The sequence below is a fragment of the Mobula hypostoma genome, chromosome 2 (assembly GCF_963921235.1).
Source record: "Mobula hypostoma chromosome 2, sMobHyp1.1, whole genome shotgun sequence".
Lineage (NCBI taxonomy): Eukaryota > Metazoa > Chordata > Chondrichthyes > Myliobatiformes > Myliobatidae > Mobula > Mobula hypostoma.
Window position 1 is genome coordinate 185,631,031 of NC_086098.1, and position 16,470 is coordinate 185,647,500.

The 16,470-nt window shown below is 40.3% G+C and overlaps 1 protein-coding gene across 2 annotated transcripts in view; it reads right to left on the reverse strand.

The window, feature by feature from the left end:
* LOC134342744 (proto-oncogene tyrosine-protein kinase Src-like) overlaps window positions 1-16,470 on the reverse strand; it is a 219,770-nt gene that overhangs the window by 82,158 nt on the left and 121,142 nt on the right. For both annotated transcript variants that reach the window (XM_063041250.1, XM_063041251.1), the window contains exon 3: window positions 15,075-15,174. In XM_063041250.1, coding sequence (XP_062897320.1) covers window positions 15,075-15,174 — 100 coding nt within the window. The remainder of the gene's footprint in view (window positions 1-15,074; window positions 15,175-16,470) is intronic.

Sequence of the window (16,470 nt, forward strand, 5' to 3'; positions counted from 1 at the left end):
CTGCCTGTGATGATTGCAATTTTTGACCTGTTCTGTAATCCATGTGTTACTGGATTCTGGTCACTCTTCTTGTTTGCTGATTTTGAGTGGTTTGATTAGCACAATTGGTGGGGACTGGGGCGCTCCAGTAAAGATCGGCTCTGTAGCCTGCAGTCAGCTAGTGGTACGGAACTGAACTGAACTAAACTAAATATTCCTGAACTCCTGGTTGATGTTGATATTCTATCTGTTATTCACTCACTTTTTGCCATTTGTGCAACAATGCCCACAAGACAATGAATTTCAGGGTTGTATACGGTGCACTTTAATAATAAATTTACATTGAACTTTGTTCTTTACTTCGTGCATTGAGTTTGAGGTTTATGTGGAAACTAGATTCGTTCAAAATCTATTTAATAACAGCATGGCGACACTTGTAGGCTGTCCCCAGCTCATTTCTGACTGTGCTGGCTGTTGATGAAAACAACACATTTCAGTGTATATTTCGATGTATATAAAGCTAATCTCTTTAACATTGCTTGACTCCATTTTTGTGGCTTGGCAAAGGACATAAAGACAGTTTTACATAATATGACTAAGCACCAAGTGATTTGCCAAAAGTTATCGTTCCTTCAAGAAAAAAGTTGTCTACTCATTTATAGAAGTGCTTTGACACTCACCTTTTCTAACTTTAAATCCATCTGTACAATTGGTTAATGTTTTATCATCCTCCCCAGCAGAATCAAATCACTATTATATACTGAAGGACAATTCCCCCACTGAATGGAGTTTTCCAATATAGTTGTGCATATTGGATTCTTTTTTTTAAGACCGTCAAAAATTTTTCCTTTGTAATCTAAAGCCATACAATTCAATGTGGCCTTGAATGGATATCACTGTAGGAAGGATGCATCACTTATGCAGGATATTATGTTTTGATAACTTTTTCCTTTGTTTCAGTGAAAACACAGCAAGCTTGTTGAATAAAAGGTACATAACCTAACACCCATAGTAAATGCTATCAGTTTTATTACTAGTAACCTAGACATAACATCGCAATAATTTTTATTACTGAGCCTGAGTTTGCAGAGAGTTGTCAGAATAGTTGCAGAGAGATGTCAGGAATTCCTCACATACATGCATAAACATGTAAGCCCCATACTCGGTGACAATACCTTGCTGGTATTTTCCCAACTATGCAGCTGAACGTTTAACATTTCTTGCAGTAGGAGTTCAAAAGAGTGGAATGACTCCGAGGAATTAAAGTTAAGATTTGTTAATAGACCTCCTGTTTAAGCCTACTCAATTTATTTTGTAATGTTATTAAATGTTTAGGCTTTAAAGTAGTTAGCCATTTATGATTCTGTCAACAGCAAGTTAATTCTTTAGGAGGTTGGAAATTTAATTATATAGAAAGGTGCTTGAATCCATGCTACAGCAAGTCATCCATGCCCCTGGGTTCCTACACTACCTTACTTTCACCACACACTACTTCACCCCATCTCTGTACAATGAATAGAAAAAGGCACTGCACATAACTACACAAGGACACATAAAAGCAGGACATACTATTGTGTACTTAACCTTTCAGTAGTATTTGAGTAATGTCATAAATATATTGTTTGATTAAGAATTCTTGTTCATTTAAATAATTCATTATGGGTGATATGTAAAAATAAGTGAATTGCATTTATCATGACACTTGGTGATAGGTGCATGCCTTGCTTAAAGTAATCACGAAATTAGACTCTCATTTCCCTTTCTCATGTTTTTCTAATTTTTTTTTGTTTTGTAGTTACAAAATATTACACGAGACCAGTCAGTTGTTTATTCTACACCCCAACTCCCAGATTTCCTCTTATGACTTCAGCATAATCATCTCTTACCGTCACTTCTGTGCATGTCCGTCTTTGCAATAAATGGATTCAAACTACGTGCCTCAAATACTCACTGGTAGTGAATAACAATCTCACTATTCTAAATTGTCTTCCAACTTCAAAGTTCAAATTAAATTTATTATCAAAGTACATATATGTCACCATATACTAGCCTAAGATTCATTTTCTTTCAGGCATTCACAGTAGAAACACAACAGAATCAACAAAAAATTAAAACATAGACAAAGACTAACACACAATCAATGTGCAAAAGGCCAACTGTACAAATACAGAAAGATAATACATAAATGATACAGAATATAAATTGTAGAGTCCTTGAAAATGAGTCCATAGATTGTGGAATCAGTTCAGTGTTGAATGAAATTACCTCTGCTGCTTCAGGATGTTACCCTGATTGTTGAGGGGGTAACATCTGTTCTAGAATCTGGTGGTGTGAGACCAAACTCTCCAGTAACTCCTACCCCGATGGCAGCAGCGAGAAGAGAGCATGGCCTGGATGGTGGGGGTCCATGATGATGAATGCTGCTTTCTTGAGGCTTCTTGCTACGTCTTGATTTCTTAATGATCACTATACATTGGTGGCCTCGTCATCAACGATAATAAAATGAAATAACTAAAATAACCGAGCCCAGAGCACACGCACTCTTACGACTCAAGCTTTCTTCTTATTTTACTCGTGCACAAGGAGAACAACATGGCTTCTGTCCCCCACGCTGTACAGAAGGCTGAACAGAAAGCTACTATTTTTTATAAAGAATTGGCTTAACTGTTACAGATATTGGTAACTTTTATTTGCTGGAATTCCTTACTTGCAAGATCAATCACCGTTCACAATAGAGGTGTTAAGAGTCAACTGAAACTTCAAGCTGACAACTGATGATATTTTGAAGTTAGTGAAGCAATTATCCCTTAAGATGTTTGCTGTGTAGTGCACATACTTCCGTTATTTCTTTCTCATCTGTCTCTGACATCTCCTATTGTGCAAAGGGACACTATGTTTAAGGAAGACTTTCCTACAAAGTTCTCACTAGAGGCCTCACTCGTCTGGCTTAAATACACACTGCCACAGTCACCCCAGCCTACTTCATCTGCCATAAACAGAAGCGTCTCTGGCACTCTCACTTGACGACAAGTGACCCAGGTCATCTTTGGCGGGACATTGCCTTTAACCCTTACCTCACTGCAACTTCCCAGCCTTTTACTTCATTCCTTCCCCACTGTTGATTTGTTTTCTTTGTCTGCTTATATCAAATCATTACATAACCTGATGAACCTCTCATCTTTTTCTCTTCAAGAGCAAGGACACCTGTCCTGTTCCTCCTTTCTCTGTAGGTATAATGTCGCTGTTCTGGTATAACAGGTACATTACTTTGAATACAGTAGGGGGTGGGGGGTGTAATGATCTACAGAGGAAAGTCACAGTGGTCGGGTCTCTGGCACTGAGTCTGCCTCTGTAACCCAGAAGGGAAGGTGGCAGAAGAGAAAAGGCACGCTGTGGTGAGAGGCAATTCATTAGTTAGGGGAACGGACAGGAAATACTGTGGGTGAGAACTTGATTTCTGGATGGTATGTTGCCACCTGGGTGCCAAGGTACGGGATATCTTGGATCGAGTCCTCAGCATACTTAAGTGGGAGGGTGAACAGCCAGAAATCATGATCCATGTCGGTACCAATGTCAAGGGTAGGATGAGTGGCAAATTTCTGCATAGGGAATTCAGGGAGATAGGTGCTAAGTTAAAGGGCAGGAACTCCTGGGTTGTGATCTAAGGACTGATACCCATTCCATGTGCCAGTGTGGCCTGAACTAGAAAGATTATATGTTTAATACATGATTAAGAGGTTTATGTAGAAGGGAGGATATAAGATTTTTGAATCATTGGGCTCTCTTCCAGGGAAGTTGGGACCTGTACGGTTTGCACCTGAGCTGGAGGGGGGGGGGCTAATATCCTAGCGGGAAGGTTTGTTAATGCTGCATGGTGGACTTTAAACTAGAGTTATGGGATTGGGAACCAGACTGCCAGAATAGTTGGTGGAGAGGTTGTGGAAGCAGATGCTGGTAAGACCTCAGATAAAGTTAGGAATGAAAAGGTTGAGCATGGTGCGACTAGTGTCCTGAGCTGCCTGTATTGCAATGCAAGAAATATTGTAGGAAAGGCAGATAATACTTCTGAAGATGAGGTGGCTGGTTTACAGACAGAGGCAATGTGTAGTGAGGAGAATCTGTTGAAAGGGCAAAACTGCAGTCTACAGGATGACTTGCAATGTAAAAGGTGGACAAAATCGAAAAGGCGGCTGTTGTGTAAATACAGGACTGTTGTATCTGAATGTGCGCAGTGTACAGAATAAGGTAGATGAATTTGCAGCACAGCTGCAGATATGATGTTGTAGGCATCACCAAATCCTGGCTGAAAGGCTATAGCTGGGAACTTAATGTCTAAGAACAACTTGTGGTTGAGCCCACCAGAGGCTTAGCTATTCTGGATTGGGTGTTATGCATTGAACCAGGATTGTTTAGAGAGCTTAAGATAAAAGAACCCTTAGGGCCAAGTAATCAAAATATGCTCAACTTCACCCTGAAATTTGAGAAGGAGAAGCTAAATCAGGATTACAGTAGAGTAAAGGGAATTGCAGAATGGAGTTGGCCAGAATTGACTGGAAAAGAACACTGGCAGGGCCGATGGCAGAGCAGCAATGGCTAGAACTTCTGGAAGCAATTCGGAAGGGACAGGATATATACATCCCAAAGAAGAGGTATTCCAAAGGAAAGATGACATAACAGTGACTAACAAGAAAAGTCAAAGTAAGGGCATAAATTAGAGCAAAAATTAGTGGGAACAGAGAGGAGTGTGAAGCTTTCAAATACCAACAGAAGGCAACTAAAAAAGTCATTAAGGAAAAAAGATGGAATTCAAAAGTGAGCTAGTCAATAATATTAAAGAGGATACCAAAAGTTTCTTCAGATACATAAAGTGTAAAAGAGAGGCAGAGTGGATAATGGACCAGTGGAAAACGATGCTGGAGAGGTAGTAATGGGGAACAAGGAAATGGTGGACACACTGTATAAGTATGTTGCATCAGTCTTTACTGTGGAGGACACTAACAATATGGTGGAAGTTCCAGGTGTCAGGGTTCATGAAGTGTTGAAGATTCTCGGGAAACTGAAAGGTCTGAAGGTAAATAAGTCATCTAGACCAGTTGGTGTACCCCCCAGAGTTCTGAAAGGGGTGGCTGAAGAGATTGTAGAGGGATTCGTAATGACCTTTCAAGAATCATTAGATTCTAGAATGGCTCCAGGAGACTAGGATTTTGCACTCTTCAAGAAGGGACAGAGGCAAAAGAAGGAAAATTATAGGCCAGTTAGCCTGACCTCAGTGGTTGAGAAGATGTAGGAGTCAATTATAACGATGAGGTCTCAGGGTACATGGAGGCACATGATAAAATAAGTCATAGTCAGCATGGTTTCCTCAAGAGAAAATCTTGCCTGACAAATCTGTTGGAATTCTTTCTAGAAATAACAAGCAGAATAGTCAAAGGAGAATCGGTTGATATGTACTTTTTTTTAAGAAGGCCTTTGACAAGGTGTCACACTTGAGGCTGCTTAACAAGCTATGAGCCCATGGTATTACAGGAAAGATTCTAGCATGGATAAAGTAATGACTGATTAGCAGGAAAAAAAGAGTGAGAATAAAACATGCTTTTCCTGGCTGGCTGCCGGTAATTAGTGATGCTCCACAGGGGTCTCTGTTGGCACTGATTCTTTCTTTTTGTCTTGTATGTCAATGATTTGGATGATGGAATTGACGGCTTTGTTGTAAAGTTTGCAGATGATATGAAGATAGGTGGAGGGGCAGGTATTTTTCTGGAAGTAAAGAGGCTACAGAAAGACTTATACAAATTGGGAGAATGGGCAAAGAAATGGCAGGTGGAATTTGTGTCAGGAAGTGTATGGTCATGCACTTTGGTAGAAAAAATTAAAGGTTTGATTATTTTCTAAATGGTGAGAAAATACAAAAAAAAAATCTGAGGTGCAAAGGTAGTAGGGAGTCCTTGTGCAGGATTCCCTAAAGGTTAATTTGCATGTTGAGTCTTGTGCTCTCTGGTCTTAGACATTCCTACCAGCGGAAACATCCTCTCCATATCCACTCTATCAAGGCATTTCAGCATTCAATAGGTTTCAATTAGTTCACCTCTCATTCTTCTAATTTCCAGTGAATACAGGCCCAGGCCATCAAATACTCTTCTTACGACAAGCTGTTTAATCCTGGAATCATTTTCATGAAACTCCTTTGAACCCTCTCCAGTTTCAGCACATCCTTTCTAAGGTAAAGAGCCCTAAGCTGCTCACAATACTCCAAGTGAGGCCTCGCCAGTGCTTCATAAAGTCGCAACATTACATCCTTGTAATTCTAGCAATAGATTTGCTCGTAAAATACACTCAAGTTTAAATAGCATCAGTCTAGCAGTTATATGTCTCTTTTAAACAACAGCAAATTCTTTTTTTAATAATACCAAAATGGTACAGTTAAGAAATTGGTACTCTCTGACAAGTCAGAAGAAAAACTAAAATTCCACTCTGAAGCTGCTTTCCGATCCCAGACATCCCACCCTGCAAAAACTGATTTCAGGGAGGTAGCATCATCAATTTGTGGGAGACTTCCGGGAGAGGTGGGATGTCTGCAATAGAGTAGCTCCTGAGCAGCTGGCCAGCTAGTTTAAATAACGTTAGCTATGCTAATGAACGAATGACACCTGTTAAACTCACCTCAACATGTCTTTTACAGTCTTAACCCACCATGGGCAATAGAAAAGTCACTGTTGCAAACAGTGCAGTGAGCAACACTGTCATTATTTTGACCCCTATTAGGCAGGGGTACACTTTAGTGTAGTCTGAGGTGACGTACGTTTTATACTTTTTTTTTGGAACACTCTGCCATGGCGCGCTCTTGCTCTCTCTCTCTCGCTCGCGCGCTCTCTCTCGTGGTTGCTCACGTGCTCTCGCTTGCTTGCTCTCGCGCTCTCTCTCGCTTGCTTGCTCTCGCTTGCTTTTTCTCACGCTCTCTCTCTTTCTCACTCTCAAAAAAATTGATTTCCGTGATATTGTATATAATTTGCGGGTATCAGGGAGCTACTATTCACATACGGGAGACTCCCGGAACTTCCGGGAGAGGTGGGATGCCTGCGATCCCATTTGAGTTCAACAATTCTTCAGGAAATTTTGAAAACAAATGTTATATTTTGTGAAAAAGCAACTTACACCGAACACTGAATTTAAGCTTTCACAATCTTTTACGTAGAATATTCCAATTCGTAAGAACACACAAGGTTGAGGAAAGAGTGGGCCATTCAGCTGTTCAGATCTCTTCTGCTATTCAATAAGAACAGGTCTGATCTTTTACTTCAGTGTCACTTCCTTTAAGTAAACCAATGTAGATTGATGGGACTCAACAGAGAGTAGTTCAGCATGGACTAGATGGGCCAAATTGCCTGTTTCTATGCTATAGTGTTCTGTGACTCTAACCACCGCATCTTTTAAATCTCTTAATATTCAAAAATTTATAAATCTCTCTCGTGTCTGATCCTCCACCCCCCCCCCCCAAAAGAACTTCTTGGGAAGACACAACCAAAGATTCACTATCTTTTGGATGAAGTATGTTATTTTGACACCATTATCCTAAATTGGTTTATTAATGTCACATCAGAATCAGGTTATTACTAATATTTGCCATGAAATTTGTTGGTGTGCAGCAGCAATACTGAGGTACAGTGGAAAAACTGGCATACAGTTCATTCAGATCAATTCATCACATTGAGTGCAATGAGATAGTATCAGGTAAAGCAATAAAAGAATGCAGAATAAAGTGCAACAATTACAGAGAAAGTATAGTGTAGGTATACAGAAAGATGCAAGGTCTTTACAGGCTAGACTGAAGTCAAGAGTCCATTCTTATCATACTAGGGAACCATACAATTGGTTTAGAACAGGAAGCTAGGTAGTTAGAAGCTCACTGTCATAAAATAATTATAATAATAATCCTGGTTGTATGTGTTTTTGGCATTTATATCTTTGGCCCAATTGGAGAAGACAGAGGAGGGAGTATCCAGAGTGAGTGTGGTCTTTAATAATGCTGGCTGCCTTACCAAGACAATGAGAGGTGTAGACAGAGACCAGGCACTTGTTCAAAAAGATGTGATGCCTAATGCCACTTTCTAGGACCGTTCATGAAGCTCACAGCACCTCAGGTACATGGCCGACGTTTGAAATTAGAATATTATCATGTACTGAGATATAGTTAAAAACCTGTCTTGCCTATTGTTCATATGGATCAAATCTCTCACTGAATAAGGTAAAACAGCAACAGATGCAAAATACATGCCTCAGCTACAGAGCCAGTGCAGTGCAGGTAGACAATAAGGAGCATGACCATAATGAGGTAGATTATGAGGTCAAGAGTTCATCTTATCACACAGTCCTAAAACAGCAGAAGAGAAGCTGTCCTCGAGCTTGATGGTACATGCTTTCAAGCTTTTGTATCTTCTGCCTGGTGGGAGGTAGGCGGAAGAGAGAATGTCTAGGGTGGGCAGAGGGTCTGATAATGCTGGCTGCTTTACCGAGGCAACAGATCCTGCTGGGGAAACTCAATTCCTTCAGCAACCCAGTCATTTACCTTAAGAATTCTGCATATTTCAATGAGATCTCCACTCATTCTTTTAAACTTCAGACCTCATAGGTCCATTCTGCATCATTTCTTTGCAAAGGGCAATCCACTCAACCCAGAATCAAGCTGATAAGCCTTTACTGCACTCTATATTTTGCAAGTATATGCAGAGACTAGACCTGGGCACATCAAGGCCCTAACTGAAAGAGAATGATCCTACCATGGAAGTAGTGCATTTCCTGAGATGGCAGGAGGGATTGCATCAACTGGGCCAATATTCTGTGGTGTTCAGAAGGATGAGAACCTCACAAACCTACAAAATTTTAACAGGACTAAATAAACCAGATGCAGAAGGGAATGCTCTTGACCACCAGGGAATCCAGACCGGGGGCCATTTGGTACCGAGGTCAGGAGAAATATCTTCAAGTTAGTAGTGGAATTCTCTCCCACTGAAGGAAGTGGAAGCCATCATTTTATCTATTTAGGTGCATTGCTTTAAGCTGAAGGGAAATGTGGAGAGAGCAAGTTCCGGGTACTCCAGTGGCTGATCAGCCATACAGAATGGTGGAGGAGACCTGGAGGACTGAATGGAGTACCGCCACTTCTTTTTCACATTTCCAAATAATTTCAAGAGCATTTATTTTCTTGTATCAAATTCTCTTGTAATAATAGCCAATGTTTCATTTGCTCTCCCTATCCAAATTACTTCCATATTAATATTCAGTGACCCATGTAGAAGGTCCCTTTGAACACCAACATCCTTTGGCCTCTCACCGTTTAAAACAAGTACCTGTCTCAACCCAAGTGAATGACTTTTTCCGCAGTGTGTTCCATCCACCATGTCCTCACCACTGACTTACTGCCTTGGCACCCTTGCCCTTCACCCTGCCACCCAGCTTCTATCAAGACCATTCTTGCATATATTGGACTCAGTCCTCTTACCCAAATCACTATACAAATTGGGAGGAACTTTGACCACAGAACTGACACTTTCAGTCACAGCTTGCCACACAAAAGATGACCAATATAGTTCCATTCTATTTTCTGTCATGAAACCAATCCACAATCCACACTGTATTACCATCAATTCCACAGGCTTTCATATTATTTTAAATTTTGATTTTGTTTTTTGGTCTTGTTGAATATGGTCAAGTTGCTGAAGAAAGGAACCTCTTCCCTCATCAACTTATGGGACTCCTGACCAAAAGCATGAACAAAACAAAATTGCCATTCCCTCATCCTCAATAGTTTCAATCAGTAAGTAGCAATGTTCCTTCAAGCACCTAGAGGTTTTGTCTCAAAGATTACAATTCACTAGCAGTCACTTGTATCAAATGGTTGTGCACTGAATTCCACTTCTGAAATTCAGCTTCACTGAAGTCAACGAGGTAGATTTTTGATATGCAGTAGCCACCATATTCCAGTCAGTGTTTAGCACAGGGTGACTAAGGATGGAAGTCTACTACTTTCTGTCCAAGTCAGCTTTATTTTACACTGCAGAATACTTGTACCAGGGCAGCCAAAAGATTTTCCAACACCCTTTGTAAGAAAAACATTGTAAATTTCCCGTACATTCTTCAGGACCATCTCTGTACTGACAATATTTACTTCAATTATTTCAAGCATGCAGAAATATTTGTGAGCAGAAATGTTTCTCCTTCATCCGATCAAGGAGAAACCACACAACAGGCTCACTCGTCTCCAGCACTTGTAAATCACAGCCACACACTGACTAGAAACCAACTGCACTGACATCATGTGCCTTGGAAAATTATGTCAGATGCCAGCTCCAAATCAATCATCTATGACCTGGCTCAGTGAATCAACTGTGGAGAGGCTTTATGATTTCAAAAGTGCATCACATTGTGCTAGTCCATGTTTTAAAGTCTACATTTCTTTAATGATATTTAAATGCTTTAAGTCAAACTGTCTGCTGCAAAGAACACTAAACTGTTAAGGTTTGATTTTGCCCAGGCAGGTTGTTTGCTTCCAGATGACAGAAATGGTCATGGAAAGCCGGGACAATGAGTACATCTCTCCAGAGCCTGAGAATTCAAAGCAAATTCTAATAGTTCTACAACACAGGCTTTCAAACTGATGCCCTTGTATTCAAAGGACTAGGGTCACCAGATTCTTGCCTGTTATATGTTATCTTATTTATTAAATTACTTGAGCAGGTATTTCTGTTTCTAGGCAAGAACAGGTCCAACTTAACACATTGGTAATACCATTTTCCTTTATACAGCCAAAACCATCATTCCCAACAGTGTGTCAATCACAATCCCAGATAGGAAGGGATTCACTTGAAGGAATCTTTTGAATGCAGGAAGACAGGACAGACTGAATTGATCCGCAAGGAGCTGATTGAGTCAAGAGGTTGAATAGCCTTGTTCTATGGCACTGCATTTCTACAATTTATCATGGTCAAATGACTCTGCCAGTTAAACACACTGTGGATTAAATTGGATGCAACCAACACTCAATATAATATCACCAGATTTTATGGATCCCTTTGAAGTTGGAAATTGGTAGGACAGTGGAAGAGTTAGTTGCAGGAAGTGTTACAATATTTGCAAAGGGTCACTATACAGCAAAAAGCTTGGAAACATCTGAAAAAGGATCTAATGCTTTCCCGGCGTATGTGATGAATAAACTCTTCTCGGCCTTCCAGCAGGGCACCCGGCAGGAAGCCCGAGAAGAGTTTACTCATTGGAAACATCTTGTGCATTTATATAATTAGAAATTCCATTGACAAATAAAAAAAAGCTCTGTTCACATTCAGAATCATGCAAGCAGAAACATACTAAGGAGAAACATGGCTAAAGAATAGAGAGAAAATACAGACCTGCCATCCAATCTCCTAAATTGAATCAATGTTGCATGTGGAAAGAGAAAAGGGGATTAGACTACATCCATGTACTATGTCACTCCTTTAAAGATATATACAGTGGGTACAATTTTTCATCCATTAAAGCAATTCTCTGTTCATAGTACTTTGTTCCCTAACAATTCAATTTTTGCTTATCCAGATTTACCATCCACTAGACAGCCAATAGCAGCGAAGTCAAAATTTTGCTCCGTATTTATATGTGGGAAAAAAATCAGCCCAGGGTTTAATTTTAACTCAATTTACTGGCATGAAAAGGAAGCTGTGCACAACATATCTCTCTGGATTTTCATCTTGTCAGCTGGGCGGTGAAATGGCTGAGCTTGTATCAGTTGTTACACACACCATCCTACAAAGTTTCCTTGAAGATGCAATCTGGTTGCCATTTAAATCTTTCAGAAGTGTCAGGTAAACCCCAAGGAGCAGCAATTAGACTCACATCATGCAGTCATCTGGGAGAAGGTTATTTTTTAATAACAGGTTTAATTTATAGTGGTATATGGCTCATTAAGCATTTTCTGGATAACAACATGTAATCAAATATTTGCACCTTTGTGCAAAGTAACATCAAACGGTAAATTTGCCCTATGTCAGCAGAATTTCTATCGAATTGAGAAGTTAAAATATATTTACAGGCCTGCAAGTTCAACCATTTTTCCTCATTCAAACGCTTAACAGCAGAGCATTACAGGATAAAAACAGGACCTTCGGCCCATCTGGTCTGTGCTCATCTGTTATTTGGTCTAGTCCCATCACCTGCACCAGGAGCACAGTCGACTATATCCCTGCCGTCCATGCACTTATCCGAACCTCTCTTAAATGTTGCAATCAAACACACACCCACCACTTACACCGATTGCTCATTCCACATTCGCAATAACCTCTGAACAAAAAAACTCCCCCTCAGGTTCCCCCTTAAATATTTCACCTTTTGCCCTTAACCTATGACCTCTAGTTCTCATCTCACTCCACGTGAGTGGAGAAAGCCTGCTTGCATTTACCCCATATAATTTTGTATATACGAAATACAAAATGGGAGAAATGGGTGAAAAGTTCATCTCCCACCCCCCCATCCTCACCACATTCTACAGAGGTTGTATTGAGAGCATCCTGAGCAGCTGCATCACTGCCTGGTTCGGAAATTGCACCATCTCGGATAGCAAGACCCTGCAGCGGATAGTGAGGTCAGCTGAGAAGATCATCAGGGTCTCTCTTCCTGCCATTACAAACATTTACACCACACACTGCATCCATAAAGCAATCAGCGTTATGAAGGACCCCACGCACCCCTCATACAAACTCTTCTCCCTCCTGCTATCTGGCAAAAGGCACCGAAATATTCGGGGCCTCACGAGCAGACTATGTAACAGTTTCTTCCCCCAAGCCATCAGACTCCTCAATACCCAGAGCCTGGACTGACACCAACCTACTGCCCTCTACTGTGCCTATTCTCTTGTTTATTATTTATTGTAATGTCTGCACTGTTTTTGTGCACTTTATGCAGTCCTGGGTAGGCCTGTAGTCTAGTGTAGTTTTGTGTTGTTTTACATAGTTCAGTGTAGTTTTTGTATTGTTCATGTAGCACCATGGTCCTGAAAAACATTGTCTCGTTTTTACTGTGTACTGTACCAGCAGTTATGGTCGAAATGACAATAAAAATTGACTTGACTTGAATCTAAGGAGTGGAAAGAAAGAAGGCAGAAGCCAGAACACACGACTGAGCTCCATTGGGAAAGAGGATTTTGGACGGAATACATCCTGAAAGTTAGGCACAATATGCAAAATATTTTCCTCACTGACTGAACGCTACACAGGCTGCCTTAATAAATAAAACACGCTTCCCCCTCAATAAAGCGGGAAAATCTGGAAACACTCGGTAAGTCAAGCAGCATTTAGGCAAAGACTAACAGAGTCAACATTTCAGGTCAAAGTCCCTTCAAAAGTATACCTCAAATACTGCCCAAGCTCTCTCATCTTAAACCCAAGCCTTCCAGTTTTAAACTCACCAGCTGCAAAAGATCGACAATTCAGCTTATCCATGTCCTTGTGATTTCAAATACCTCTATAAGATTACCCCTAAACTTCAGGGGAGGAAAAGAAAGTCCCAGCTTGTTCAGATTCAACTTGAAACTGAAGCTCAATAATCCTGGTAACATTCTCATTGCACTTTTCTGCTCTCTTTTCAGCTTAATAACATCCTCCCTCTAGCTGAGCAGCTAGCCTGTTCAACACTGAGGCACCCTTACACGTAGAAAATATTTCAGCTACCATTAGCAAAACAGGATAAATGATGATTACTTAACTGTTTTTCATGGGATTTTGTTGTTACTGTTTCAAACATTTTTCAATGGAAATTGCAGCAAAAAGTGTAAAATTTGAATTGTATTCAGCTTATAACGTACAAAGCCAGTATAACAGCACAAGCCACTAATAATTTGTTTTTATTGTTAATTTAGCCAATATATCTCAAAAATAAAAAAGAAATACAGTACTGTATTTACACAGATATAGTCAGAGATGTGTGTGTAAATCTGGTGGGAGCAAAGGATGTTGGGAATGACAAGGGTGAAGCACCGTGGGAAGGGTGTAGGACAGGTGGCAGAGAAGAAGTGCCAAGGTCAGGGAGGGTGGGGGTGGCGTGGATGTAGACACACCCAGCCCTGAAACACCAGGCAAGGTCATTTGATTCCAAACAATTGGTTTATTGATAATTACAGAATGTCTCTCTGGTGCTTCCCTCCCCTCTCCCTTCCCCTTTTCCCAACCATGAATCCCCTCTCCCTGCCCCCTTCCCACACTCAGAACACAAAAGAGACCCATATCAGAATCACTCACCTATATCATGAAATTTGTTTTTTTTTGCAGTACAGTGTAATACATAAAATTACTGTAATACTGTGCAAAAGTCTTAGGCACTGTAGCTATATATATATCTAAGACTTTTGCACACTACTGTATAAAAGATGTTACACGTTTGAGAATTTGTCAGATAATTAAACATTAACAGATTGAGTGACACAACTGGAAAAGACACAAAAGGGTTAAAAAAATCAATAGGAGTGATCTCTTGGATTAATTGAATTATTCAAACTTTAATTGTCAAATCTCAAACAGTAATTAGCAGTCACTAGTTGTAATTCCCTAGGTGGTAAGTGAAAAGAATATTTGGAACAAAGTGTTCCACACGGAACGATCCAAGGGGCAAAGCTCCATCAAAGTTATTCAGCAATTTCATGTGTATTTGACAATATTCAATTTGCAAAAAGGACAGTGAATCCTAAGTAGTTAACAACTTCACATCAGATATGTGGAGACTGGGCAGGAGGTGATAAATATCTCACTATGCTGTGCAGATGAAAAGTCGTGAAACTGTTCAAATTTTTTTTCTCTAACTCAGCCATTGATTATTCAGTTTCATATCAGCCCTAAATAAATGTATTAATTTAATCTAATGAAGTGGGGGCCAGCTGGAAGTTGTGAACCAACATGAGCCAATTTAGCTGAATTCCCCCTCAATGAAGTTTAAAACTTATCTGGGACAGGAGAAAGAGGGAAATAATTATAGAGCCAGAAAGAAACTTTCTATGGACTTGTAATATACCGTATGCTGGAGTCTCAATGAACAGCAGTGAGGTACACTAATATCATGCTTACGTGTTGTTAACAATCTGCAGTCGCTCCCCCTTCTTAAAGGAAAGGTCACTCGCTGTCCTGGAATCGTAATCATACAATGCCACAAATGTGGTCACTCCACCTGAGAGAAATAAAACAGACAGAACAATACAATAAAATCACCAATTTGCAGAAATCTGTAATAGAGCAGAGTTCATTTCTGACATCATCTGTAGGGAGTCTGTACATCCTCCCAGTGGAATGTGTGGGTTTTCACTGGGTGCTCTAGTTTCCTCCCACAGTCTAAAAACATACTGGTCAGTAGATTAATTGGTCATTGTAAATTATCCCAAGTTTAGGCTAGGGTTAAGACCAATGTTCCCTCTAATCTGTAATGACCACTGTGTGCAAAAATGTTGTGCTGTGCAATTTTTTGCCCAGCAACAACGTGTGCTCACTGCATAATTTCTTCAATAATCACAGTATAAATAAGCTAGTTCTAAAATCTGCAAATAATCGCCCGATGTCATCAGAAACTGGAAAAGGAAATGTGATTGCATACGATAGTGAGATAATCTTAATATGCCAATGAGGTAGAGGGTGACAACCTTTTGTGCGCAGTCCTTGTGCGCTAGTAGCAAAAAATGTCTACGCGCATACACCTCAGAGGGAACACTGGTTAAGACCATGAGATATATGAACAGAATTAATCCATTCAATCTCAGAATTATTTTTGTGAACCTCCTTTGAACCCTCTCCAATGTCAGTACATCCTTTCTTAGATAAGAGGCCCAAAATTGCTCAAAATACTCCAAGTGAGGCCTCACCTGTCTATTACAAAGCCTCAATATTACATCCTTGCTTTTACATAAAAACGTTAAGAAATAGGAGCAGGAGTAGGCCATCTGGCCCATCAAGCCTGCCCCACCATTCAATAAGATCATGGCTGATCCGTCCATAATCTCAGCTCCATCTACTTGCCTTTTCCCCATAATGCTTAATTCCCCTACTATGTAAAAATCTATCTAACCGTATCTTAAATATATTTAGTGAAGAAGCCTCAACTGCTTCCCTGGGCAGAGAATTCCACAGGTTCACCACTCTCTGGGAAAAATTTTCTCTTCATCTCAGTCCTAAATCTTCTCCCCTGAATCTTGAGCCAATCTCCCTGAATCTGAATCCCCTAGTTCTAGTCTCACCTAACAATGGAAACAACTTTCCTACTTCTATCTTATCTATTCCTTTCAAAATTTTGTACATTTCTATAAGATCCCCTCTCATTCTTCTGAATTCCAGAAAGTATAGTCCCAGGCAACTCAATCTCTCCTCATAGGTTAACCCCTTCATCTCTGGAATCAACCTGGTGAACCTCCTCTGCACTGCCTCCAAAGCCAGTATATCCTTCAAGTATGGAGACCAGAACTGCACACAGTACTCC